This window comes from Parambassis ranga, chromosome 12 (assembly GCF_900634625.1).
Source record: "Parambassis ranga chromosome 12, fParRan2.1, whole genome shotgun sequence".
In the NCBI taxonomy this organism is placed as follows: domain Eukaryota; kingdom Metazoa; phylum Chordata; class Actinopteri; family Ambassidae; genus Parambassis; species Parambassis ranga.
In genome coordinates, this window is record NC_041032.1 from 7,937,407 (window position 1) to 7,965,030 (window position 27,624).

Genomic DNA, 27,624 nt, shown 5'->3' on the forward strand with positions numbered 1-27,624 from the left:
AGAGGATTGTTCTGACCTTTGTTCCATCATTTGACCCTTGCTCACAGCAGCCCCTGAGCAATCTGACATAATCATCAGCAGCCAACACGTGAAGCATTCTTGTGTGGTCCAAACCAGCAGAAACACACACACACACACCCAGGAAATTCCATATTTTTAATCCATCCAGTCCCAAAAGTGCTGGGTTAATGAGCTGGGCCCTTTTAGCAACCCCCTGCTTGTGCTGGTAATTTGCATATTACCCCATGTGTGTGTGTTTTGTGTTGGCATACACACACTGTGTACATGTGTGTTGCGTGTGCAACATCAAAATGCAGCAGCACGCCCAGTGTGTCCTTGCATTCCTCCTTCATCCCTCCATTTCTCAGAGCGTCCCCTTTCCCTCCATCTCTCATCACATCTGCAGGCGCTGTCACTGCGAGCCTGGGTGGACATTTGAATGACTGAATGGATGGACGGACAGAAGGATGGATGGGTGGGTGCAGGGGGAGAGAGATAAAGGGTGAGAGGAGGATGATGGAGTTCTCCCAAGACAATGTGGAGACAACCAGCAGGGTGAGGTGGCACTGACAAATGTCACCAGAGATAGCCACGCTGATGTGTGAGTGCGTGTCTGCGTGTAAACCCTCATGCTCACGCTTGCGCTCATCTCCTCATCCCCCGCTGCTCTCACCATACGCGTCTTTCTCCATTGTTGTTCATTTATGCTGTGCAAATATTTGCTCCTTTCTATGCCATTATGTGTTACCACCTCTCATCTCTTCAGCATTGCTCTCAGATTAATTCTCTGACATTTACAATGATGCTGCTAGCAATTCAAAACAGGAAATAAAATGGAGGAGATAATCTCCTATGTGTTTGTCCTTCTATACTACAACAGGGCAGGAAGAACTATTGTTTTTTCAAAGTTTCCATTAATAAACTTTTTAGAGTAGGTACAAAAAGTGGTGGTGGACTTTGAGAACTGAATTTTGGAGTTCACTTTTAAATGTAAATATCAGCTGAAGCTCTAAAGGTTAATGGATGGACGAATAGTCCTTCCTGGTATTTGGTGACGCAAAATAAATTCTCTGTAGGTCAAAATACCAGAATATCTCTCTTTAACGATGCTCATTTGAAAGATGCAGCAACTGAACAGACACATCTAATGTATCTCATTCGTTTTAGCCAGTTAAAGAGCTTGCATTTGTGAGATAGGATAGGATAGGATAGGATAGAATATTGCCCTGGCTACACATGTATATCATATATTTATAAATTATTATTATAATCATAAAAATGTCTCATTTCGTTGTATGTGGCCACACAATGACAAAAGCCATTCTATTCTACACGTCTACACTCAAAAGGAATAACATAAAAAAAATGTGTTTTTCCAGGAATTTGGTTCAGTCACTTATGTTTGTGCACCAGTATGAGCACCTTGTATTTTACCTTATGAACTAGCTGCAGATTTGCTGATATGTAGCCTCATTACTGTGGTAAATATTCTCATCTAATCCCTAGTCTTATAACTGTATTTTCCTTAAAATCTTCACTTCCAAAACCTCCAACGACCCAAGCACAACATTAACAAGTACAGGAGATAGAAACTGATGAGATTATTGATTTTAGACAGAATTGTATACTTCCTAAAGTACAGCCAGTGTTTGGTGCCTTATAATGAAAAGTCAAGAAAAGTCACCGCTCAGCACAAAGCTACACAATACTATAATGTGCCCATTATTGTGATTAAAAGCTAAATGGTGATGCAGCTGTGCAAAAGGTGCTGCAGTTAAAAGCAAATAAATAAGTGTTCTGCAATTTAAGTGTTTGGCATGATGGCTTTAACACTAAGAATAAGTAACCTCAGGTTGCTAGGCAACAAACACAACTTCTACTATTGAAAAGGCTAAGTGATTGCTTGGAAACCAAAATGAACACTAACAAGTCAGAAGGTTTACAAAGGCTTTTTCTTTGTTTTTAATAATGTATCGCCTTTGACCCTGTGGTGTCTGAATGATCCCCTTTCTCCTGGCCTGCCTCAAGCCAAGTAAGCTGTCAGACTGATAATGTAAACTTGACAGAGGGCTGCTTCCTGACCAGAGGGGCACAGTGAGAGAAAAGGTGACATGAGGAAAAGTGGACCTGACCGAGCAATCTTTCCTTTTATGTGTGCGTGTCCCTACTGTGCATACCGCTGGAAAATGACAATAATCAGTCCAATATTTACATCATGGGATGTTTCCATGAGAAATATCTAATATCACATAACGATTAATGGTAATTTTTTCTGTGAATTTTACTCCATATAGACACACTGTATAATGTATAAGCAATGTGTGTGTGTCAGGTCTGAGTCAGCATGAAGGAGATTCTGCAGCTCAGGGACAACAGTCAATAAGCTCCTGTTAACCTGGCAATGAATGACTGGATACTGTGATCATCACAGTGATATGACAGAATATTTTGTGGATATGTGGCCAGGGAATAAAAGAGTGAGTGAGGAGTCATCAGTATGCAAAGAATCCAACTACACCTCTGAAGAAAGGGATGAAAAGAATGGGAAGGAAGGAGTGTGTTTGTGTGTATGTGTGGTAATTGTGATAAAAACACTATACCCCCACTCATCAGGAGGTGAGTGGGGTTTTCAGAAAGACTCCAGGGCTACTGTAGACCTCTTGGTCTTCTGCTTTCAGCTTACCTCTCAAATGTGTATTAATGCTCATGGTGATTACTTTACCCTTTACAGCCCACTCTGTGTGTTTTACAGACAGATCTTATTCCTCCCTCTGTAATGTCAGAGGTAAACTCATCTTTGAGTCAAGTAATGGGGTGACTCGGGTTGTCTGTACATGTATTTGTGTGTGTAGGTGTTCCTTCGTGCACTCTGAAATATGAAAAGCACTCCATTATTTATTTGTGCTTTGAGAGCGTCTGCAGAGATTGGTAAAGGCTAAGTCAAAGTCTATCAATATATATTTTGTTTGTTTGGCCATCAGTTTTCTTATCATTTCACAGAAAAAAACAGTTTTAGGGTGAAGTTTATGAAGTGGACAATCTACTGATGCGGAACATACCAGCGCTGTTGAAGCCACAACCCAGGAAGAAACCTCTGACCTCTGGGGCTTCACCCATCAGAGGCTTATGGTCTGCCGTGAAGGATTCTGAAAAGAGAAACAGAGTGAAACTTTGGACCTTAATCTGGCAACAAAAGAAATGTAACCCATCACATTACACTTTCTGTCTTTTTTAGGTCCATGTGCATTTTCTGTGTACGTTTCCCATCACACCAAATCCTCCTCACTTTCCGAACAGCCGCATCACCCTACCATGATGAAAAATCCAATTCGATACTGCAAGCACGCAGCTCAGCTCAGGCAGCATGCCGAGTGATATTGCCTGCACAGGAAGTCAGGCTTGAGCTAATCAAACCATCTCCTCAACAAACATGACACCAGCCCGCTCGTTTAGGTATTCATGAGCGTGTGCTGTATGGGAGATATTTCACAGACGGACACATTTCACTTTTAAATCAGAGTGTGTCCAATTTAACAAGTGTCATGAAAGTTGCTTGTTCCCTGCTGTAATGCATAATGTTAGAGGAAGGGTTTACAGAATTTTCTCCAAAAAATTGATACTTCTATGAAATGTGTGGACTTGTATTGACCTGCCAGGAAGCAAAACCACATAACACACAGCATCATTTTCAGTATATAGGCGTGGTTATGGTTCAGGAAAAAGGGCTAGGTGTGTACACGCAGCTGCAGACATGTCACAAATCTACTTTACAAACCACATACAAGGGGTATTTACAGTGCATGCACTTTTGCTGCCTTTGTGATAGAGGCCTTGTCTTGTGAGCCCACCTGGATTCTCCACCTGGTGGGCTTTAAACAATGCACCTGCTAGTTAGGAACCACCAGCATCTATGGGAATGTTTTAGGTGTGTGGAAAGTCTATGCTGATAACATCTACAAGTGATAGACCGTGATAAGTACCGGTAAGTGGTTTGACCAATCACCATTATATTAGTATACTATATTAGTATTTTTGAAAGCAGCTTCCCTAATATTTCCTTTTCCTTTGTGTAACAAACAATTTAGAGTGAACACTGGGTCCGAACAGAGCTGTGCAAACACCAGATCAAAGGATTTACATCAGTAAGTCCTTTGCATACTCACAGATGCTGAATGTTTAACTTTAAAATGACTGCAGCAGCATCTTAAGATTATTTTGTGTATTTTTTCCTTTTTCTTCTTGTCTCCTATGGATGTATCCCTTTGGCATTAATGCAGCATTCTATAAACCTGGATCAGCCGTTTGCTTGTGTGCATGTGTGTTTGTGTACCTGGACCACAGACAGTGGACTTGATGCCAGTCTGCTCTAGAACAGGAACTCTATTCATTGCACCCTCAATATGTTGCATGAATACATCCCAATCCAGGTCAAACAGGCTGAAGGCAAACTTATCAGACACCTGGGGAATAAAACACATAAAGGACTCAGTGTCACTTTAAAAGCTGAAATGTATGTGAAGGCTCTGCAATTCTTAAAAGCATATTTAATAATATAATATGCAGAATTTAGGACTCATTTCCACACTGATTTCGTGTTCTCAAGTAAATTATGCATTCTGTTTGAGGAACACACTGATCAAAACAAGGAGCTCATCCACAGAGAAAAAAAAGGGTGAGGAAAATGCACTTTAGCAGCTGAAAAACAGACTCCTTATGTAGTATTTTCCCTTTGAGATTTACATCATATTTTAACTTAAAATCAACACAGAGGCATTTTGGAATTTCTTTGACTCTACAGTAATGTTTGATGCTGGTGCACCACCTCAAACCCAGCATCGTTGTGCTCTTTCTCCCTCATTACTGTTGACAGGCACGCTGTGATTTCAGTCTACCATGTGTGACTGCAGACAGGCAACTCTGAGAGCAACTGATGGCACATCCTGTAGCTATCTGTTGAGTCTATCTCACTACGGAAACATCTGTCAAATCAGACGGCTCCTTCTCAGTTCTTTGTCCAAGCTTTAATTTGCTCCCATCTGGACTTCTGCAACTCCCTCTTTAGCTCCAACAGTTCATGGCCAGCAGCGCAGACCGCCTTGCCTTAACATTCTCCCCTCCTACACTACTCTGGCTGACTCAGGGCACTCAAAATTGAAAAGACCAGCACACTAGTGTGCGCTCTGTCTCTCTGTGTAGCAGTTTTATCAGTCACGTATTTCTCTCTACATTCTGGCAGCAATCCTGTCATTCCTCTACTTGAAATGAATAAATACCACTTCATAAAAAAGCAGCAGTTTTCTGTGTTGTTTGTTTTATGATTCATAGCAGGCACATTCAACATAAGAGCACCAACTTACTTTCTAAAAATTTAAAATTAGTCTTTAGTTCCCGTTGATTTACAATTACCACAAGAAGTATCTCTATCTTTTCTTATTAAGACTTCAAGCCGACGGTAGCCGCTTACATAAGAAGAAAGAGTTCTGCCTTATTACCCAGCCACTGACACTCAGCAAGTGTATCTGAGGAGCAGCTCGCTTTGTCCTACACACCGCACTTCTCCCCTCCCAGTCCCTCCCAAGCCATCAATCCCACTCATCTTCACTCACTCTGCATCTTCAATTCTCTCCGTCTCCCAGCTAATTCTCCTTTCTGTATCTTCTCTTTCTTTCACCATCCGCCTCAAGACATCAAAGCAACACTCGGCTGCAAAAACAGAACAAAAGAGGCTGCTTCTGCACAAAGGAATCCTCTAAAATGTAAAAGCACTGAGGAGTCTGCAGTCAGGCAACCAGATGGAGGGACAGAAAGTCATGAAGTCAGGCTTGACAGACAGGAAGATATCATCAATGCCCTCCAATAAAAACTGTCTGATGCCTTTCACTTACATGTGAATGGTATTGGTCTCGGATTAAACTGCATTGTAAGAAGGTACATTTAAAGGAATAAATCAAGCAGGAAGTGAGGATGAAGAGTGAAAAGTTGTATCAGAAAAGAGAGGAAGAGAGAAATGCCACCACCTGCCAGCTTGCTTAACAACATTTAACAACATGTCCTTGAGGAAAAACGCATATCCATTAAGACCAAGAACACCTGTCAGTTCAAAGGCTTTTAAAAAGATCAATTTTCAAAGTCAAGCAGCTCTTTAAAGAGTCAGTGTTTGCATTGAAACACTGTCTGTGTAACTTTATACAGGTGCCAAATTATTGTTTGAATAATTGGTCTTTGCTGCCTCTGTCAGAAAAACAAAACTTTTCATTTGAAGTTATTATTTTCACCAGGAGAAAAGCACAAACTTCAAGGTTTTCTGCAGTGGCCAGTACTAAAAAAAGGGCTCGTTAAACTGAAATAGGTTTATCTCCTTGTAAATATAGATGATGCTCATCCATCTGAATCTTAGAGATGATGCTTCTGCAGGGAATGGGAAAACTATTTCTACTATTCATACTGGACAGACCAAGGCTAGCTGCCTTCCTGCCTCACGTCTTCATGCCAAGTTAATAATCCTGAGTCCATTAAAAAAACAAACATGTTATCGGTTTTTTGTAGAACAGGTGAAAACAAGAGGTGACTGAATCCGTCTGGGTTACTGTCAAAACAGGGTTAGGGTTTATTTAGCTACCGAGCTGATGCATTCGATGCTTTGTCAAATATGAGACAGTGAAGAATGTACAGTAAGAGCAACTGACAGACAGAGAGTTGGTCCATAATGCTCAAGCCTACCTCTTCCCAGAAGATGGGATTTTGTTCATAACCACCCACAGACAGGGCGTCACCTTGGAGGCGCAGGTACACCGATGCATCATGGTCCCTGACATTTGGCATGTTCTGTAAAGTGTGATTAAATGTAAATTAGTCCAAACACATCAGAATATTTTGTATCTGCAGTGGCATCTTTTCATTAAGTGTTTGGCCTTAAACTGTCAACACTATTGGCAACTGCAATGTTTATGTAAAAAATAAATGAATCTGGCGGTTAGATCTGGAAAATATTTCATTATAAAGTAATATTTTACAGTTCTAGCAACCTGATTTAGTATTTTTTTTAATCTGGTAATGGCTTAAATTTGCCTATAATCCAGCATGAGAAGCTGACAAATGAGGAATTCTTCTTCCACCAGGTTACTGCCCACTGCTCATCACTCAAGATTTGAGGTTTCTCAAGCTCACAGTGGCAATAGCTGCAACCCAGGAATGTGGATATGAACTTGGCCAACACCCAACCTACTCACAATTTTAAAAATGATCATAAATGAGCTGAACACATACATATTATTACACGGTATTCAGGGCTTTTTGTGATATACACAAGTAAGTATGTATAATATACAACAACCATAAAAATGTTAACAGCACCAGTGTCACTTACTATGATAACCCTTAATGAAGCATAACTTTTCGTTATGTATCACATCGCAGCTGCTGACATACCATGAAATTTTCTTTAAAAAAACACCCAGCAGAGATGTATTCCTCCTCTTGTTTCCCACTACACATTGTAAATGAATGGTCACACTTCAAGTATGCTGCCTCATCTGTATTCTGTCTGTCATGAGGGCTTTTTCTCTGAAGTCAATTGGTTTTCCGGGTACAAAACCAAAATACCAGTGAACAAGCTGACATTTTAAAAATGGCTCACTACGAATAACAAAAAGGCAAACAGCTTCTTTCCTCTCCTGTCTGTTTTGAGAACAGTCGGGCAGCTTACGCCATGTGATCAATACTGAACAAAGCACTCTGTCAAATCAAAACATACACCAGTTTCTATCAGCAAACCTCATCTTTTTTTTTTTAAATCCAATACAACCTCTCATGATGAAAACAGCACACAAACACACGGTCAGCATGAAATGTTTGACCTGACAAGTTGAACACTCTGGTGTGGACAGATTTCCCGATGACATCTGAGTGTGCAAGTGTGTCGTTTATGTGCGCGGACTGGTGTCTGTGAGCATGATGTAGCAATAATGCTGGTTAAGCCCCTCTTAAACTACATAACAGGGAGGCTCTGACAGCCACCAGCCTCCAAAGGATGAGCATGTCATGCATGTGCACCCTAGACTCACAATGACAGAGTTACAGTGGAGCATGTGCACAAGCCAGACATGACATCTTTTACAACATTACAGAGGTATCCAAATATGTATTATCAGCACTAATGGATACAAACACATCGATCTCTCATTTAGACTGACACAGACATGTCATCCTCTCTCACACACACATACAGAGCAGTCTGAACCATGAGAGGCTAAAATGTGTTTGGTCACAGTGCCCCCTCTTGGTCATGTCAGTGTAGCACAGGCAAATTTCTGTTACTATAGTGCATGAATGACTGATATAAATCAAATGAATCCAACCAGTCTGGCGTTTTTTCTTGACTAAAAAGATTGACTGTTTTTCCATATATCTATCAATATATAGCTGTTGATCTTACCTGTATGCCTTCAATTCTCTCAGTCACTACATAAGCATGATGCATTGCAATGAGAGGAACATTGACCCCAGCCATTTCCCCTAGTTTGGTGGCCCACACACCTGCAGTGAGACAAAAACACAAGAAGTTACCTCATCTTACCTCATCTCGTCTTACTTTTACACAGCATATTTAAATAATTAAAGAGATGCTTCTCCTAAAGAACTATGTGGTTTCTGGATGGTTGGCCAGCGCATCTGCCTTCAAGCTCACCTGCACAGTTGACCACACAGGGTGTCTCTATAGTCCCATGTGGGGTCACCACGGCCTTCACCTTCTTCACACCGAGGTCATCTGTTCGTACTTGAATGCCAGTCACAGGGCAGTTCTCAATTACCTGATCCATAGAAGACCACATGGAATTATTTACATGCACATCTAGCAGTATATACACGATAAACATAAGTTACATTTGGTTTTTAACTTTACAAAGACACAGCAATCAAATTATATGTTGACAAATTTCTCCAATTATCTCTTACTATCAAACAAATGCTTGCACTTTGCTTTGACTCTATTTTTAGGACTGTATTTTTTGATCTCATTGCTTATCCTGTAGCAGCTATGTAGTCAGTTACTATGGTGAGCCAGCCAAAAAATAGTAAAGTAGTAAGACTAAAAAGGCAGTAGTCTGGGTCCTTACATTGTTTCATGAAAGCACTTCATAACAAAATACAGGGCAGATACAATAATACAGTTAATATTCAGCTGTGCACAAGCCAATCAGAAAAGCAGATCACTGGAGAAAGTTACACCAGAAAACAGTGAAAATACCCAGGAAAAAATAGGCTGTCATTTCTGAACATCCCACCTTCATGTGAGAACCAATGTATGTGGCTTAACTGGAAGTGGATTACCGTGGCTCCCCTGGCAGAGGCTGCTCTGGTCAGTGTGGTGCAGGTGCCTGCGGGGTCCATGGTGCCATCTTTCGGAACATACAGAGTTCCATACAGATCATCGACGTTCATCAGAGGATACAGGTCCTTAGTCTCAGCAGGTGACAGCACGTGGGACTCAATACCATAAACTTTACCCAGCTGGAAAAAAAAGAGACATGACTTTTCATCATTGAACACAGAACACAGGCCACACAAATATATTTTTATTCACATCTGTTTGCATATTGTTGCTGTTTTTCTCAGTTCCACAATGTAAATTAGTAAGTAGAGGTTTGAAGTGAATTCTGAATCTCGAGCAAACAGAATAAATTAAACAAAAAGTCTATTCTCCTATGTGCTAGTCATGAGGAGTAGCAGCAGTACAGTGAGACCTGGTTCTCTACGAGCTGAACATCTGTGTGCATATTTTTGTTCTTATCAGGTTTTGTTCTGTACTTGTGATCAAAGATTTCCTTATGTTAATGTTACAATTATTCGCTGCTGTCACGGCATCTGAAGTCTTCTCGTATACTTAATAAAATAAGCCTCCTTCCTCTTGCTGCCACCCACTTTGTAGTGGACTCAATGACACCTGTTGCTACGGAAACCATTTGAGGCTACAGCATCTTATGCCATTTAATTACATATTTAAATAATATTTGCTTAAATGCAGCTTTAGGCTTTGTGGCAGTTTTCTGTTGAATTTAGGAATACAAAACTATAATAATATAATAATAAATTACCGTAGCTCCCCATTGAACCTGACGTATTTGTACTAGTCATTTTTTTGCCACTACAACAGTGTAGGTAAATGTTATTTCATCATTTTCTAATTTAACTCAGCATCTAACTTTTTCTCAACGTCCTTACCGACATCAGGCGCTTGTACTCATCCAGTCTCTGCTTGTTGGAAGCAATGAAGAGTCCTCCATTCTGGATCCAGCCAGTGTGGAGACCAGTCTCCTCCTCCAGGTCTTTGCTGATCACATTCCTGGTGTGGGCCAGGAGCTCCACCTCAACGTCACTGGGACGAAGCTGCCACAGCAGGCCTGGTAAACACAGACATGGCGTAAGAGGTACTGCTGCATGCAAGATTCAAAACTGCATTAGCCACACTGATCTCCAACCCAGAGGTCAAGATGGAGGCCCAAGACGCCAACTCCCAGCGCTTGGCTAAATGCATTTTAGGGGAATATAGTAAAAATAAATCTGCTTGATTGTCTGACTGCATTGACAGGAAAATGAGAGCTTCCTTTTGAGCTCTATAATCAGGAACCTACGTGCTGATATAAGACAACACTTGTCAGAGATACTGTGTACAAATTAACACAGATTTAACCACATGGTTAAAATATGCTTCATCCACCAGCCCATACTCTCACAGTTTGTTACCTGCAGTGTGCCAGGTGGTGCCAGCAGTCAGTCTGTCTCTCTCCAGCAGAACGACATTGGTCATCCCCATTTTAGCCAGGTGGTAGATGGTCTGACAGCCCAGGCTGCCTCCTCCAATCACCACCACGTCGGCTGACCTGTGGCAGTTGACAGTTATCCACAGGTGAGCTGAGGAAATGACTTTCAAACTGTTATTAGGACGAAAAACACAAACCCATCCGTTCATCCATTAAGCTTACCTGGGTAAAGGTTTAGTGGGTCCAGAGGACACTCCATCGTCCTGTTTGAGCGTCTTCTCATAGGGAACACTCTTCTCTTTGGTGGGCTCTGAGCTGTAGGACCGAGCACTTGTCCGGCACAAAGGAGTCAAAGGAGGACGGACTGTCGACACAACTCGCCGAACTGCACTCCCAAGGAAGGCCATGGTCCCTGAGGACACCAAGAGGACACAAAGAGGCAGAGTGATGCAGCAGAAGCAATGTGTGGATCATATGCAAGGCTTCAGAATAATCTGATTTAATACTGGTACACATTGAATCCTGTATGTTACAGTGACTGCAGAAAACGTATTCCTGTTTGCACACCAATACACCAAATGGTGCTGAATGCTGTCGTCCTGAGGGCCAAACCTGATAGAGGTTTACCTAATGCCTGCACCAAGTAAAAAGGATTACAGAGCTGACTGCAATCTGAACCCTGAAGAACAATGACAAGCTGCAAAAACTGAACTAACTGAACTGAATATCAGAGAAATATCAGATTATTAACACAGAAAAGTGATCAAGCAGGACATTCAGTATTTCTGTTGTTGGTCAAAGTTAAAATAAATAAATCATTAATAGCTGTTTTTGTTTGCAGACTGCAGACCATGACCGGGTGAGCCTCGGTTACTCATTCACACAATCACAGAGAACAACAAAAACAAACATGAAGTTCATGTGACATGTCCGACTTACATAAGTTCTAACAACAGAAGACAAACTTCTAAAGCGTTTATAAACTTGAACAACACGACCACTTGCCACTCACTGCTTGATTCTGCATGTTTACTTTAAAGTGCATTTACACACACTGCACATGAAGCACACTTCAACACAAGCGGAACAATACAAAGAGCTCTCCATGGACACATACAGTCAATGATAGTCACGTGTGATCTCTCACAGCAACATTACCAAACCTGCAAGCTGCACACAGCAACTTTGATGCATGCATGGCAGCGGCTGGCTCCACGTGTACACTTACGCTCAAATCCGCTTGTTGCAGACCGTCCCGCAGCACACACTCGATGCAAGGCCTAAAAAGTCCTCTTGCAAAACGAAAAGTCCGAGAAATGAGGGAGAAATATGGCCGAATAATCCCAAAGTGAGACGGCGATGCTCGTGTGGCCCAGAAACTACAGCTCAGCTGTCAGAGCGAGCTGCAGTTGTAGTTCCTGCTTTCACCCCTCCCTCTCTGCGGCTACAAATAGACCTTTGCCAGAACTGTAAGGCATATAGAACATTATGAATGTAATCAATCCACAACTATTATATTTGCAACAGATGTTTAATGAAAATATTTTTTGATTGATTAAACTACAAAAATCCAAACTCTGTTGCACCGAAGCAGCTGCAGCCAACAAGGATTATGGCATATTTGGCTGGTTGGGCCTCCCCTCACACAAGTATGGGCATAATAGTAGTAATGAAAATGGTTACTTAAATGATAGTCAGCAAATACATAAATAAAATAATAATGAGGTTAAGGGTGTGTTGGGGGATGTCAGGGTAGCAGCTGCTGTTGAAACTCTTGGAAGCCCAGAAATCAAACCAAGCAGAAGTAGAACACCAGATGAACACAGAATGTTGTGTGTGTGTGTGTGTGTGTGTGTGTGTGTGTGTGTGTGTGTGAGAGAGAGACAGAGAGAGAGAGAGAGAGAGAGGTGAAAATTCAGCATCTACTACTTTAAGTAACTCCTCCTCAATGTGTCTCTTCAGTCCTGAGCCATGTACAGCAGCAGATAGTAGGTTTGTGGTCCTGGTTGACCTCCTCCTACCCAGAATCCAATGAGGTGCTGAGTTGAGGTTCCCTCCTGTGAAAGGAGGTTCCTACTAGTTCATACAGCCCAGAGCAGGACAGGAGCTGAATACAGGAGCTGCTGCCTGTTTCTCTTAAATAACCTTTGAACTTGTCTCCTCACACCTCCTTAAACACAGCACTGACACATGTGGCTTCAGCATGAGTATGAGAACACAGGCTGTAATAAGCTGGCGTTTGTCTCACCTTAATTTTAGTGTATTTATCTGCACCAACCTGAAACTGAACTATGATCAGAAAATTTCACAAAAAAGACCAAAGCCACATCTAAACACAGTGCAAGTCCTGTAAGTACAGAAGAACAATGATAGATGAAACAAGACTAAAGCAACTGCAACACACAAAACAATACAACATTTGATCAGCTACAAAGCAATTGATCCTATATTTTCTTCTGTGGTGGTTTCATCTGGTTTGATCTTGACTTGTGATACAGAAGTAGCAAAACATGAAATATTAATATAATACAAGAAGCTCTTTTCATATGATCCACATGGTCAATCTATTGAAAATGGCGCCCTCTTGTGGCGAATTTCTGTCAGTACAAAATCTAGGAGGAATATGTGCATCTATACTTCTGTCCACAGACGGTCCATAAACACATTTAGACAATCTTTTATTACATTTTAAACAAATGTGTGCTATCCTGTTGTTCAAACATTCCTATAACATGAATAAAAATGCATCGCTCAAAGACACACAGGTAAAGCAGAAAAGCCATTGCACATTGAATGCATGTTATGTCGTGACTCGTCTGTTAACCGAATTAACAAATAAATTAAGACTTATGCAGAGAAGAAGAAAAAAATAAAAATACATAAACAAACAATCATTAATGCATAATAAAAAAGGAAGGATAACATTGGTGTTGTTTTTAAAAATGGAATTAAACTGACAATGGACATCAAAAGGGGTAACTACTAACTGACATAATTAGTGTGGGTAAATGTGTGGGCAGCTGTCCAATCCAAGCAGACTTAGAAGAAGAAGAAAACGTAGGTGCCAGGGTGAAAAGAGGTTCTGCAGCAATGAACTGCTGCAGCATGTAAACAAATCTGAACCCGTAAATGAGCAGAAAGTGGCCACTTCAAACACTGCCAAGCAGAAAGCAGTCCACGTTAACCCATTAATGACTTTATGTAAAATATTTTTGAAGAAGCTTAAATTGCTCAAATGCAAACATTCAAAGTGTTGTGAGTCACTAACAAATTATTTATGGAATGTAACTGAGTAACACTGAAACCGATCCATACTACTGTCAATGTAAGACATTTATACTGATCAGTCTAGCTTTGTGTTTCATACAGATGTATATCTGAAAAGACATTCTGACAAAATAGACATAAAGATATCAACATGGGGAAAACTGAAAAAATAGCTAATATATATAGTCTGAAATACTCAGAATCCTATTCAGACTTTCCAGGAGTTATGAACAGTGCAGCTATTGGATCCTCCATCTATGATCAACAAATAATTCTTAAAAAAAACACCTCATCTTAAAAAGTTCTGAGATGACACACACACACACGGTCAAAGGAATACAATTGTAACTGACCTAAACAAAAAGTAAACTGACATCAGCCACACAACCTGTGTATCAAGCAAATGAACTAAAATGTCTGAGCAACAGTAAAACATTCTAAAGGTTGGATTGTTCTCACAAAAAATATCTCTTGTGCAAGTTCACGCATTTGAAATTCTAAGCCACCTGTATAAAAAGCCTGAATCAAAACTGTCTTGTGCTGCTTCCTCCAAAATTCAGCTTTCCTATTTTAAAAAAAAACATGCTTTGAAACATCAAAGTTCAGTAAAAAAAAGACACTGAGCATGTCCCAGGCATGTCGACATAGAGTCTGAGAACACTTTCTCCTCTCAGCATCTGTCTCTCTGACCTTGTGGCCTTTTGACCTGCAGGTTCCGCACAGCTCAGTCTGCGCGGCACTAAAGTTCATCTCTGTAAGCAGCTGACAGCATCTCAGGCGCCTGCGCCGCCCCTTTCAGGGTCTTATGGGAACCCCTCCAATCGGTCCTCACCGAGTCATCGTCCCACAAAGTTGACGTCTCTGTGTCGCTCACCCATTGGGGCTCACCGGCGTAGTGACAGGGCTCGACCAGGAGGGGGCGCGTACTGTAGGCTTGTAGGTTTCTGTTGGGGAAATGGGACTTGTACTCCTCACTGCAGAGGGAGAACAGAGAAAGAGATTATAATGGGTTCAACATGTAGTATGTCACAATGATAACAGATCATCCAAACTACAATATGTAAAGTACTACTTGACGTGTTAATCAATAATATCAGCAACATTTTGTGATTTAGTCTGGAGTGATTTGAAAAAAGGTGGAGACAAAGTCTGATTTCAAAGACATTTCAGTTACTCTTAGCATGAAGGGCGACAGAAGGACCAATGCATGGGGTGCAGTCGTTGTGCATTCTTAGCAGGGTAGTCAAGCATATCAAATTAGAATCACAGAGGTGAGAGAGAGACACAGAGAGAGAGAGAGAGAGAGCGAATAGAGAAAGTGGGCTGGCTATAAGCCAGTTTTCCACACATGATGGAGCACACAGACACTGCCAAGCCTTCTGGTCTGCAGATCCTTCAGCACAAGGTGCATTTCATTTCTTAGTGCCTGACGATGAGATCAGTTTGTTGGGCTAATGTTGGGGATAATAGGGCCAAAAGTGGTGTCAGGGTCTTAAAAAAAGAAGGTGTAGCTTTTTTTAAAAAAAAAATCAGCCTCAGCTTTGAGCATCACAGTGTTTATACAACACAAGAGACCACAAATTACACGTGCAGCCATCTTGCCTGAGCTAAAGAGGTCAAATGATAGAGGAGGTGTGACTGGAAGAAAAGAAAGGAGAATCAAGATAGACATTTTTGGCTTGTTTGACCACTTTGGTTTGTTTGCTGAGCGAGCCAAAATGACAAAAGAAACAAGACCAAAACATGACAGCCACGCGAGCGCGCTGCACTGCACCGCAAAGATAACGGTTTTATGCTAAGGACTATACTACTGAAGCTCTGGCTCCAGTTGATGTGAAGATAGTTTTGTAGTTTGATCATAAAAGAAAGAATAAATTCAAAGTCTGACTTCAAAGTACTGAATCAAAAGACAAATGTATCCTCATTTCAGGGAGCATTATCTAATGGCCTGGGATCCAGATGAGTCTGATTTTCATTTGCTTTGGCTCCGCTTGACCAAAAAACACTGACATCCACTTAACCAGGCAACAAACATGGCTAAAAATGTCTAAAGGAATTCTTACTTTAGGTTTACCACAAGTGCACAACTGAGCCCCTCTGACAGTTCAAGCATCACAGTGTCTTAAAGAGGTGGTAATCCAAAGACAGACACAGAAATCTTGAACATGTTTTATTCTAATTCAGCCTCACTACCACTACACTTTGAAGAGACTTCTTTTCTGAAGTTAAACCACATCTTTACTAAAGTTCTTTCATCTACAAATTACTCACAAAACAAAGCTAAATATAAAGCCTCTATACAAGTTCAGGCAGCTATAGGAAGGAATGTTTTTATAATTAAGAGGTCTGTTTTAGCTTTATGTCTCGCAGTAGATTACAGAGTTACAGGGTTGAATGTTTATTATAGAAGTCACTAAATGTGACTATGGCCTATAAGAAGCAGCTATGTAATTTCAACAAAACATTCATCAGCACGTGTGTGTGTGTTTCTGCCTTGTGATACGTACTTGGGATGTTTGTCATACATGATGGGCAGAAATTCATCAACCGGCAGCATCTTGGAAAGAGGTTCAGCGTTGAGCAGTTTTTGGGCTCCCTGCTGAGAGATGGCGTAGGACAGAGTCCAGTACGAGTAGTCTACCACAACCAAATTCCGAACGCTATCCACTGCCTCTTCCTTTGCTGGATTCACCTGCTTCCTGCCAAAGTATCTGCGGTGTGAGGAAAGAACAAGGTGAAAAGGAAAGAAAGACATGTTCAGCACATGTTCTGCATGTGTCTTTAACGGCATAATAAGAAACTTTCCTTCGTGCAAAACTAATAAGACACACAGATACACATTTGACTGACACACACAGAAATAAACATTTACAAGCTGACATCATCTCCATTCCTCAACACACAAACAAATCTCTCCTGTCTGATTTAAACTAAAACATGATGCATGAGAATAAAACATTTGTCTCACATGATGTCCCAGTCCAGCTCCACCTCCTCCACCTGCTCCATCAGCCTGAGCGCTCGTCGTTTGAAGTTGGCCTGGAAACGAACATCATCTTCAAAGATCAGCGCTTTATCCATCTGCAAGTCCACAATCTGAGGAAGAGGCAGAGAGCATGAATACACACTAAATACACATAATCTTATCAACACGGTTCATGCTACATTTGCAAGTGTGTATAGGTGTCCTCTCACCTCCTTCCAGATGTAATAGTGGCTGAGGAAGCAGCCCACTTCTCCTTTGGTGAGTGTGCGTCCAGAGAACGGGTCATAGTAGTTGGGAAGCAGGTCGACACCCAGGATCTTAATGTCGCTGCTGTTCAAAGCGCTGCAGTAAAGCAACAAATAAAGCTTGTTAGAAATCAGGTTAACCTGTAGAAATCTCTCTCACCCTTGGTTTGGGTCTGTGGATTCACATCTACTCTGCAGTTTTGGTGTGGTGCCAGAAGGGTACTCACTTTCCATCTATAGCATCTACCACCTTGACGTCAACCTCCAGCTCATTCAGAGACAACAACATCCTGTCTCTGCGGTCAGAACGGCGCCGCAGATTGATCAGATATATCTGAAAACAGAAGGACAAAAACGTATTTAACTGAGCTGGGTGTACCGTAATGCTTTAAATGTAGTCTGGATGATGCAGAAAAAGTTGCAATTTCCAGTTTTTGCAACAGCCCACTAAACAGGCATGACACCTACTTCATCAAATCCCATGAGGTCTCTCTGTTTTGGGAACATGTGGACGTAACGAGAAGGATGCATGGAGGGGCCATCAACTTCAACAAGAAGGGGAGTTATAAGTTCATAAAAGGACTTATCAGGAAGATATCACTGTGTGTTTATCAGTGTGTGTTCTTACTCATGGACTCCAGGTGGACGTGGACAAAGTTGAGGAGGTCGTCTTCGATGGTGTGGTGAGGTTTGCCTGGGACATTCAGGCAGCCGTAGCGCACCTTGTTAGACACATACATCTGTATCTCTGAGGGGTAACAGAGATCAAGCAGTGAATACAAGAATGTAGCAGTGATTACCTATAAATCGAGTGCTGCTAACATACGGGCAGCCCGGCAGGAGAAGGCGAAGACAATGATGTCATCATAAGGCCATGAGTAGTCATCATGAGGAGGGTAGAAAGCCAGTTTCTTCATGTCCTCCTTCCTAAGATCCAGAAGTACGGTGCTGTGGACCATTGGCACCGGAAAGCAGCCCAGTCTTTGACGGTGGCGGGTGGGGAAGTACTCTGCTGTTCGACGGTAATATCCCTAAAAAAGGTGACGACACAAACACTTTGAAGAAGCCTTCATTCTCAGGATACTAGTAATTTCTGTTCCAACAAAGTGCTGCTCACCTGTGGAGTGATACCACACCAGAAGTTGGAGTACGCGCCCACAGAGTCTAACATGGGAGCAATGACTGACTTGTTCTCTGCTATCAGCAGGTTGAGGGTGTTGGGGTTGGTGAGGATGTTGTCTGTGTCAGCATACTAAAACAGATACACAAAAAAAACAGAAAAAAAATGACAAGAGTTTCTCTTCTTCTGTGCCAGTTTTTTCCCTGCAGTAAAGTAGGAACAGATTTCATTTTATAAAGGCACAGATGTGAATCTTATGCTATCGTCACAAGAGGGATTAGTTCAAACCGTACCAGAATATAGTCAGCCCAGCGTCGTCTGGCAAAGTTGAGGGCTGCCTGCTTCAGCTTCATCACATACTCATATCTGCCATTGGGCCAGTGTTTAGGGCCCAGCTCCCCTGCATAGGACCTAAAGAGATGAGCAGGGCTCAGTCAGACTTCCCATTGAGTGACATGTAAGGACAAGCAGAGGCAAGCTGCATCAGCCCTCCCTTATTCTTTGTTTAGGCTGTACCATGAACTACCAGTTACAAGTATGACAGTAGATGAGGTGAGGGAGAAATATTTCTTCTGTCTCTGCCTTGATATAACAACTCTGAAGTGTCCAGCTCTGTTTAAATGATCTGCAGGATCAAGACATTGATGTTTAAATATACTGAGAACACAACTGTATTCATGTGTTTGGACTTACGTGGGTTGTTCCATCGGTCTCCACTCCACATAGTGGTAAAATTTCTGCATGACAGTAAGCCACTCTTTCAGAATGGCTGTGGTGTTGTCTGAGTTGTGATCTGTGGCTGCCCTGAGGAGCACAGAGAAAGAGAGTGAAGTGTCTTCACATCAGATTTGTCTGAAGAGCTGACATTATTATTTGAATCCAGGCTCTGAAATAGTCACAATAATTATATTCTTATTTGTGTGATTGAGCCTCAGTTCCACTAATCCAACACCTCTGGAGAGAGACACAGGGCAGAACAGCCAGCAGTTACTGCACAATGTACTCCAATTAAGTTTACATGAAGCACCGCTTAAAGTGTATTTTGGATAAGGCAGAGTGGTCAAAGCCTGAGACGGTGTACATTTAAAGTAACTACAGGACGTTCATGTGTTGTCTGTTATAATGCACTACATCTGCAGGTGACACATCCAAAGTCTGTGCTTAATTCAAAAACCTTACTACAATTTACTAAGTATGCATGAGCCTGATCACTGCCTGGGGTGCTGATGGTTTGTCATTAAAGGTGGAGAAGCCTTTTCTGTTCAGGCGGTGTCTTCTTTAATATCTCTTTTTTTTTGAAGATATTTTTATTATATGTCTCATCCAACAACCTAATTTCCCTATGGGAATAATCAAGTTAATCTTAGGATAACATTACAGTTTTTGACAAATAACCAAAGTACAGATAGATCTGAATTTCTCTTCAGGTTTCAGTGTTTCAGAGACAGCTATGAGTCACTTAAATCGACCTCTAACTCCACACAGGACAACATGCTAAGCAGTCCACAGTAGGAAATGAATGCCGCGGAGTGAAAAGCAGCCTGGGCTGAAAGGCGCAGGGGGAACAGGGGAGGGGGAGGACGCTGCTGCTGCTGCTGCTGCTTTCACAAACTAATTTAAATGCCATTGACCTTTTGAACGGCTGCTAGTCGGATAAAAAAAAAGAGAGGGCTCTGTACAAACAGGCTGGCAGAGCATGCAGGAGGAAACCCACCACACCGAGATGCGATCTTTGGGGTAGTTGAGTCTCTCCAGGGATCCGAGGTAGTACGGCAGCGAGTGAGCTGCGTTTCTGGCTATGATAGCGATCACCACGGTCGGAGGCTGCATCTTCGACTCTTCTGGATACTTTTCCTCCGAAAAGTAACACTCAGCCTGGAAAACTAAGGCCCCTAAGACTAAAAAGTGAAAGATCATGGTGGAGGCTGTAAAAGAAATCATCCACGGTGCCTCTGAGCAGCACGTAGCCGCTGTACGCGTCAGCAATCCAGGAAAAAAGGGCTTTCCCAAAATTTTCACCACCCCCCTACTTCATGTACAAGAAATGCAAAGCCAGGCCAAGAGTAGGAGAGACAGAGAGAGGGGGTTAGATTACAACTTCCGCCATCAGAAGAGTTTCATCCAAAAATGGAGGCGTGATTTGGCCTGATTGTAATTGTTCACAAATCTCTACGGGCAATGATGACAAACTACTTCCCTAGTGGTAAATAAAGTAGGGAAGCCACGATGTTCAATATCAAACATTTCCTATAATAAAATACAACCAACATGTGCAACTGACCAACTATTTATGCCACACTTTGTGCTTTTAACGGTTAACATTGTATCCAAATGTGGTTTTTTGTGTATTTATTCTGGCTGCAGTTTCAGAGACTCGCCAGCAGGGGGAGGGTTTGATCCAACAGAAGGGCCATTAGTCTGCTGAGAACCATCAGTTCATCTTCAGTGGTAAATATTGGACAGTAGATGTTCAACTTTAAGTCACTTGAATTCAAAAAACACATGACAAGTCAGTAAACATATATGAATATTTGCATTAAATTAAAAAAAATAGCAAAACAAAAATATTGTTTTGGTTTCTCTGACATATTTATATATATATATATATATATAACATGATCATGTTATTAATAGTGAAGCATAAGTGTTGTTTTTAGGAAGTGTTTGAAAAACAATATCAAGTCATCCCTCATCAGCAGTTCATACTCTCTGTATTCACTGTGCACATTTACAACATATACTGAATATAAAAAGTACCGGTATGTTCTAGTCACTGCTTCTACAGGAAAATGGCGAATAATATAGTGGATCTTAAGGCACTGTTTAAAAAATGTTGTGTGGTACATTATGAGCTAAGTCTTAAATATAAATTGAAATGATACAAATATGCTAGTGGTGATGCTCAAGTGAAAATTCATGGAGGCCAAGGTTGTGAAAAAGGGGAGTGATGGGAATAAGTGAAGACAATAGAAATGATGGAAAGAGCGCTGGAGAAAGAGGAAACAAAAAGACGCATAAATATGGGTGGAAAATAATAAGCAAAGTGGTATATAATGAATTTTGGCGGGCTGTGTGAATAAACGAAGGCAGTCAAGGCTGACAATGGTGGACTTGAGGTTAAAGGGGATGTGTTGTGTGGACAGGTCACCGGGGTTTGAGGGTCAAAATCTCTCCTATTCATGACACCCCAAGTGTTGCCACACTCACACACGCTCACATTCACACATATGTCAGGGGCACTTTCCCAGCGTCCGGGGCTGCAGCTGAGCTGGGAGAGTTCAACCTCGGTTGCACTAACTTTTCACTGCGAGGTCAAGGGTGGAGATGGCGTTTGTGTGTAGGGGTGTGTGAACGAGGGACAGAGGGACATGGAAAGAGAGAGGAAGACAAAAAGGAAAAGCTTCATTGTTTTGGCCAGATTGCAAGAGAGGGACTGAAAGAGATTTCCTATATAATAAACATATTTCCACATATATTCTGATTTATCTTTAGCCGTGCAACTCTGTGGTTAGTTTGAAATTTTAGATGGTCTGAAAGCATTGTAGGGTCGTCCATAACTTTACACACAAATAGACATCCTTGTCAGTCAGGCAGCCTTCAGATTTTCTTTCATCTCTTCTTGGCTCAGTCAGAACACTTTGGTTAGCGTCAGAGAGTAAGTGGCTGTAGGTTAGGATGTGACAGAGTCAAATTGTTCGTGTCTTTGTTTGTGCATTGGGAGCGGGACTGTTGGGCAGCAGAGAGTCGTGACATTCTCACAAGCTTCTGGGACCTTTATTGCTGTGGTGATAATCAATAGCGTTCCCACAGAGATGTCGTTTGGCTGGGCAGGTCAATACCTGTCACTCAGGGTCTGAGTCGTGGCACATGTACCCTCTTACTCAGCAGCTACACAGGGGCGGGATCGCTTTGTGTGCTCTCAACATCCCACGTCATCCTGCATGATCTCAGGAGTATAATATTATCACAATCAACCTTTTTTTCACTTTACACTAATGTGAAATAAAAGTTTGTTTTTGAATTTTAATAAGTCTCTAACCATCAGTCCTTCACAACATTGTTATGAGTTATTTTTCTACTTAATTTCACTTTTTGGCACTAAACACCTGTTTGGGTTATTTCTTTAGCTGTAAACTGTTGATTCAGAGGATACCTGAACCACCTGCAGCACCTTGTGTGGACTGAAATTGTATAGTTTCAAGTGATCAACATGCCTTTAAATTAATCCCCAAGTTTAATAACAAATGTAAAAAATGTTGAATTAAATTATTACTTGATATTGAGTGCAAAATACACGTTCGCTAATACTGTAACACTGATCCCCACCTGCTGTGAAACAAATACAATTAGATTTTTTTTTCTTTTTGGCATGTTTTCTCTTATTACAATTGTTTGTAATAAGTAGGCTACTGCTGTAATTTTTTGTACCAAAACACAAAACACACAATATAATAAGGTATAAGGTTGTATAAAACTGATATTTTGACTTATTCCAAATGTTCCTGCTCACAACTGACAGTGTGAAGAGGGGATGCAGTGGAGCTGGCAGCAGTATAGATAAATTGACTGCCAGTGTCAGTGGACTGGGTGTTTTTTTCTTCCCCAGGTGGCCAATATTGCTGTTTGACTCAAGCACTTAAAGAGAATTGCTTGAGTTAAAAAAAAAATGACCCGTGTACATCAAGTGTAGTCTTTACACACCAGTCAGCACAATCAGGCAATGATGCTCTGACTGGATGCTGAATGCAGGGCTGAAAGTAATGAGATTAGGAGGTCAGTGAGTGACACAGGTGTGATTGCATCTGATGAATACAAAACATTTAAATGTTCATGGTATGTGTATACACACACGCACACACATATACACTTTTTAGATTTAATGTAAAAAAAAATCAAATGAATCTTGCATAACTTTAAAAAACTGAAAAAGACCCTCTATAAATATTTTGCTTTTTTATGCAAAAATGATAATAACAAATTAGAGGATTACTGTGAGCACTATTGTTTCCCCCTGATCTGTACAAACTAATGGTGAGATTAGTGTAGACCTCTCTGCTTCCCATCTTCCCTGTTACTCCCTGGATGACGCTGTCCGTCTCCTTGTTGCCAAGCAACAGCGCAGCCACTGTCAAAGAATTCTGGGGGATGTTTAGGCTGTGGCATGCTTGGGGGGAAGGAGTGTGTGTGTGTGTGTGATGGTGGCAGAAGAGGAGTAGGGGTGTGTATTCATCTGAGTGGAGAGTACCAGGACACACACAGTTCTGCATTTATATGAGCATTTTCTTTTTAATCTTTTAATCTTAGCCATCACACTGCTTGGTGATTCTTCAGGATTTATTTCACGATGCAACCTTTTATCAGTGTCACACCTGATGAGTCAACTTTACTCACAGCAAGGAGAACTCTCCACACACACTCACATGTATTAATCAGCTCACCCCTGTAAGCAATGCAGAAGCTTGACAAACAGATGCAGGGAGCAAATTAAAAAGAAAGAAACATCATGTTCATGTGAGATTTTGGGACACAGATTTACAATTATAACTGCCTCTCTTGTGTGTCAGCCATAAGAATTGTACAGTAATTGGTTCCCATGTCTCTGGTTGTGTTATCACATCTCCTGCCTTTCTTTTACATTTTAGCATCTGGTAAAGATGAACAAATTCTTGCTGCTGACTGAAATTAGTGCAGGCTGCTCCTTCACAAGGATCCTCTATATGGCAATACAATGCATCAGCAGGTAGATATATGGAGGGAGAATTTGTGTTTGCCCACTGAGCCTTTTCACAAACTCTCCCCCCAATTTACCTCTTTGTCCACTTGACTCTACATCCTGGCTCGCCTAAACGGCCTTCCCACTATAAATTTCCCTGACATTCCCTGCCACAGCTCTGCCTCTCTCCACTCTAGCTGTGCCCTATAGCAGCAGGGAAGAGATGCCTTCACCAGAGGAGGTTTATTTTAAGGATTCCCCTGTTCCCTTTGTCCTCTCTGTCTCTCTCTCCTTTTTTAACATCTCTCAACGGGATGGTTTCATAGCCCACCTTAGCGACTGGGGCTCAGTCTCCCCTGCCAGGCCTTTTAGTCAGCGGGTTAAACATTGATTTGTGAATGGAGGGAAGCACAGTGGCCCCTGCATGCAGTGTAGCAGTCCCCTACTGTTTCTGTGTGTACACACACACACCCCTACTATACGCCACCAAGACTAACAGCCAAGATGAAAGCTGTTGAGCTGAAAGGCCTTGATTCAACAACTGATGATGGTCGGTGCTGTTTCATTTTGTGTTGCTATTTCATATCACAAAAAGAATTTATCCAGATTTTTTTTGTAGACCTGCAATAGTTCCACAGTTCTACAGATCAATAAAAACATGTGAATTCCCAGTGAAATGTCACAAACTTTGAAGCATTGAACCTCTTCTGATCCATACGCCTGTGTGAGCACATAAGTGAGGGCTAGGTCTGGGTGAGAAAGAAAGTGGACCCTCTTGACTTCTTCCCGCCTCTGGAAGAGTCAAGGCATGAAAAGGCAGAGAGAGAGAGAGAGAGAGAGAGAGAGAGAGAGAGAGTGAAAGTGAGAGAGGAGTGGAGATGGAGGGGTTTGCTTTTCACCACTCAAAAAAAAGAGCAATGAATGAGTGACTGGTTGAATGAATGAGAGGCGGGCTGGAGCTGAGAGGGGCTCTGGCTGTGTGGCTCAGCAAAGGTTAACTCGGCTTCTTCAGAGGGATGAAAAGGGAAAAAACGGATTGAGCTTTAAAGAGGAGGACCCCCTGCGCCCGGGGCGGGATCAGTCAGGATGATTTATTAGAGAGAGAGAGAGGGAAAGAGAGGTAGAGATAAAGAGAGAGAGAGAGAGAGAGAGAGGATGGCGTTTGTAAGCATCAAAAAGCTGCTGCGCAAACGCAGCATTCAAAAGTGCTGATATGTACAACATAAGGATGGATACAGAATCCAGTGAAAGGGGGACCCGCAGGCTTCCAGTCACCACATATGACACAGCCGTTTTACATATCAGCAGACCAGCTCTGGTGATAAGCCCGTTCCATGAGTCTAAAACATAATCTTAGAGGCAAATAAGCATAAAATGATCAAAATGAGTCTTTGTAGTTTGGTTCATAAATCTAGCCATGATCTCATTTGTCACAGTGTGCGTAATTTAATGTGCGTCTGGAGGCAATTATTTAACCATAAGGTTTAAAAAATATATAGCTAAAAGGAGAACACCATGAGTTTTTACACTACAATAACATGTGCCATCACATGTCTCACCTACGCAAAATGCACATGACTTTTTGTTGCATCTTGTTTTTGTACAAAATGTGCCGTTTATTAGCACTTCATGTATAAGACAACATGCCCTCTGTCGCCCCATCAATCGTCTGTCACATGAGCATCATATAATCCACTCATTTTCTGTCACTTTTCCACAGAGGCCTACAGTAAACTGTCCTTTCTGGAGCAGAATGGCTGCACATGGCGCTGAAGGCACCGCTTTATGTCCAAGTGCCTGGTTACAGCGTTGCACTAGTTTGCTCACACAAGAGAGGGGGCACAAGAGAAACACTAAACGTCATGCAGTGCGGTCAGAGAGTAAACAGTGTTGGGATTGTAATCTCTTTTTGGGTAGAAAATAGGGCTGTTGTGTCTTTAAGAGGGGCTGCTGGTCCCTCATCGCAGCTGCTGGCGTGTGTGTGTGTGCGTGCGTGCCTGTGTGTGTGAGTGTGTGTGTGACATAGAGGACAGCGGAGATTCATTACTTAAGCAGTACAATGGACATTTATCACCCCGTGGTGTTATTCAAATTCAGTACCAAGCGAGGACCTTCTCCACTCCTCTCTCCGCCTTGCGTCGCGGCAGCAGCGTTTATTGTTGGAGGAGCGTAAAGAAAAAGCAGGAAGGCAGAGAGACCTGCATCCAGTCAGTCAGTCAGTCCGAGAGACCAATGAGAGAAGGATGGAAGGAAGGCAGGAGCGTCTGTCCGGAGTGTACGAAGCTCGCTGCTTTCCTACTCCGCAGCTTCTTCTTTTTTTTGTCACCATCCGACGCTGCTCGCTGGGGGGCATTTGGACGGAGCAGAGAGATCCGAGAGAACGCGCGTCGTGGGAACTGAACCAAGGACGCACCAACGGGAACTAAGGGGTTTCCTTTTTTTCTCTTTTTTTTTAATTTTTTCGGTTTCATCTTCAGCTGTAACACACCAGAGGGAAGAACGCAATCGCTCAACGTGCCTCTGTTCTAATAGGAGGGGGATTTTTTTATTTAACATCCGTGGAAAGCCATTGTACATCTTGAGGCAGAACTGAAGAGTCTTACCCTGAATCGATGTCACTAAACAGGTGCAGAAATGGCGTTTTCCTGCCGTCCTCATCTTGGACTTTTAAGATGAAATAAAGTCCAGATGAGGAGTTTTATTTCTGCCCTTTATGCTCCTTTTGAGACACTTAAAGACTCTGTGGTGATCCAAAGAGATGACATTTTACTGAACTAACTGCAATGGCCATTCAGCCATCTTAAGGGCCTAGAGACATGGACACACTAACTTTACAACTAGCAACCAGTGTAAAGACGGACGCAGTAAAACAAAGTAGGGAAGAGGAGGCTTTTAAACATGAAGTCTCAAACTGTGGCGTCCTTAGCATCTCCAGAAAGGACAGACTGTCTTTTTAATGCGGTGATGGGAATCAGTTTGTAGCTGTCAGTTTATTTATGTTTTATTATTTTTTGGAGATTGAAGTTGCAGTATAGGCTACAGGTTTGTCATCACACAAAAAAATAAATATCTTAAGGTTTAGTTTGTTCCTGCAACAGCCCAGTGCTGGAAATGTGTAAGCTGAATTTTCAAACGCAAATCCAAGAGGCAGTGCTGAGCAGAGAAAGTGTCAAAAATAATGCACAGTCGTGCAACTCTTTATCTTCAAGAGAGAGAGAGAGAAGAGAGAGAGAGGCAAACAGTTTATGGTGTCAGTTGCAGCCTGTCAGAGGGCATTTAGGCAGCAGGTGCATCCAGGGGCCTACATATAATAAACTACCCGTGCACGTTTGTGATTCACATAATCAAATGCTTAATTTCGTCTTTTCATTTTGGCAGAGGATATATAGAGTCTTTAGCGACTGATTGTCCAAACGCAATTCTTGAGTAAACTCAAATTCACCCCCAAGAATTGTGTATGGACATCTGTTGCTGCAGACTCACATTCATCACTGCTGTCTTTGGCCAAGCGCCACATCAAGAATGGTACCCCC

The 27,624-nt window shown here is 41.9% G+C and overlaps 2 protein-coding genes across 3 annotated transcripts in view; both read right to left on the reverse strand.

The window, feature by feature from the left end:
• The window catches only part of sardh (sarcosine dehydrogenase), a 28,030-nt gene extending 15,187 nt beyond the window's left edge, over nucleotides 1–12,843 (reverse strand). The window contains exons 1-11 of one of the 2 annotated variants that reach the window (XM_028417205.1): nucleotides 12,690–12,843; nucleotides 11,989–12,227; nucleotides 10,983–11,172; nucleotides 10,744–10,880; nucleotides 10,222–10,400; nucleotides 9,331–9,510; nucleotides 8,687–8,810; nucleotides 8,435–8,535; nucleotides 6,721–6,825; nucleotides 4,331–4,460; nucleotides 3,060–3,146 (exon numbers count right to left, since the gene is read on the reverse strand). In XM_028417205.1, the coding sequence (XP_028273006.1) occupies nucleotides 3,060–3,146; nucleotides 4,331–4,460; nucleotides 6,721–6,825; nucleotides 8,435–8,535; nucleotides 8,687–8,810; nucleotides 9,331–9,510; nucleotides 10,222–10,400; nucleotides 10,744–10,880; nucleotides 10,983–11,167 (1,228 nt within the window). In that variant the 5' untranslated portion in view covers nucleotides 11,168–11,172; nucleotides 11,989–12,227; nucleotides 12,690–12,843. Of the gene's footprint in view, nucleotides 1–3,059; nucleotides 3,147–4,330; nucleotides 4,461–6,720; nucleotides 6,826–8,434; nucleotides 8,536–8,686; nucleotides 8,811–9,330; nucleotides 9,511–10,221; nucleotides 10,401–10,743; nucleotides 10,881–10,982; nucleotides 11,173–11,387; nucleotides 11,543–11,988; nucleotides 12,228–12,689 lie in introns of those variants that run through there. The other variant, XM_028417208.1, reaches the window with a different exon arrangement.
• A 494-nt stretch (nucleotides 12,844–13,337) lies between these two features.
• cercam (cerebral endothelial cell adhesion molecule) lies at nucleotides 13,338–20,475 on the reverse strand. Its single transcript, XM_028417235.1, has 12 exons — nucleotides 20,093–20,475; nucleotides 19,072–19,182; nucleotides 18,672–18,789; nucleotides 18,376–18,510; nucleotides 18,085–18,289; nucleotides 17,887–18,006; nucleotides 17,727–17,803; nucleotides 17,486–17,592; nucleotides 17,223–17,355; nucleotides 16,996–17,123; nucleotides 16,535–16,738; nucleotides 13,338–15,001 (listed from the first exon to the last, which is right to left on the reverse strand). Exons 1-12 carry the CDS (start codon nucleotides 20,317–20,319, stop codon nucleotides 14,767–14,769), a joined length of 1,800 nt encoding a protein of 599 aa, XP_028273036.1. The 5' UTR covers nucleotides 20,320–20,475; the 3' UTR covers nucleotides 13,338–14,766.
• Between the last annotated feature and the right edge of the window lie 7,149 nt (nucleotides 20,476–27,624).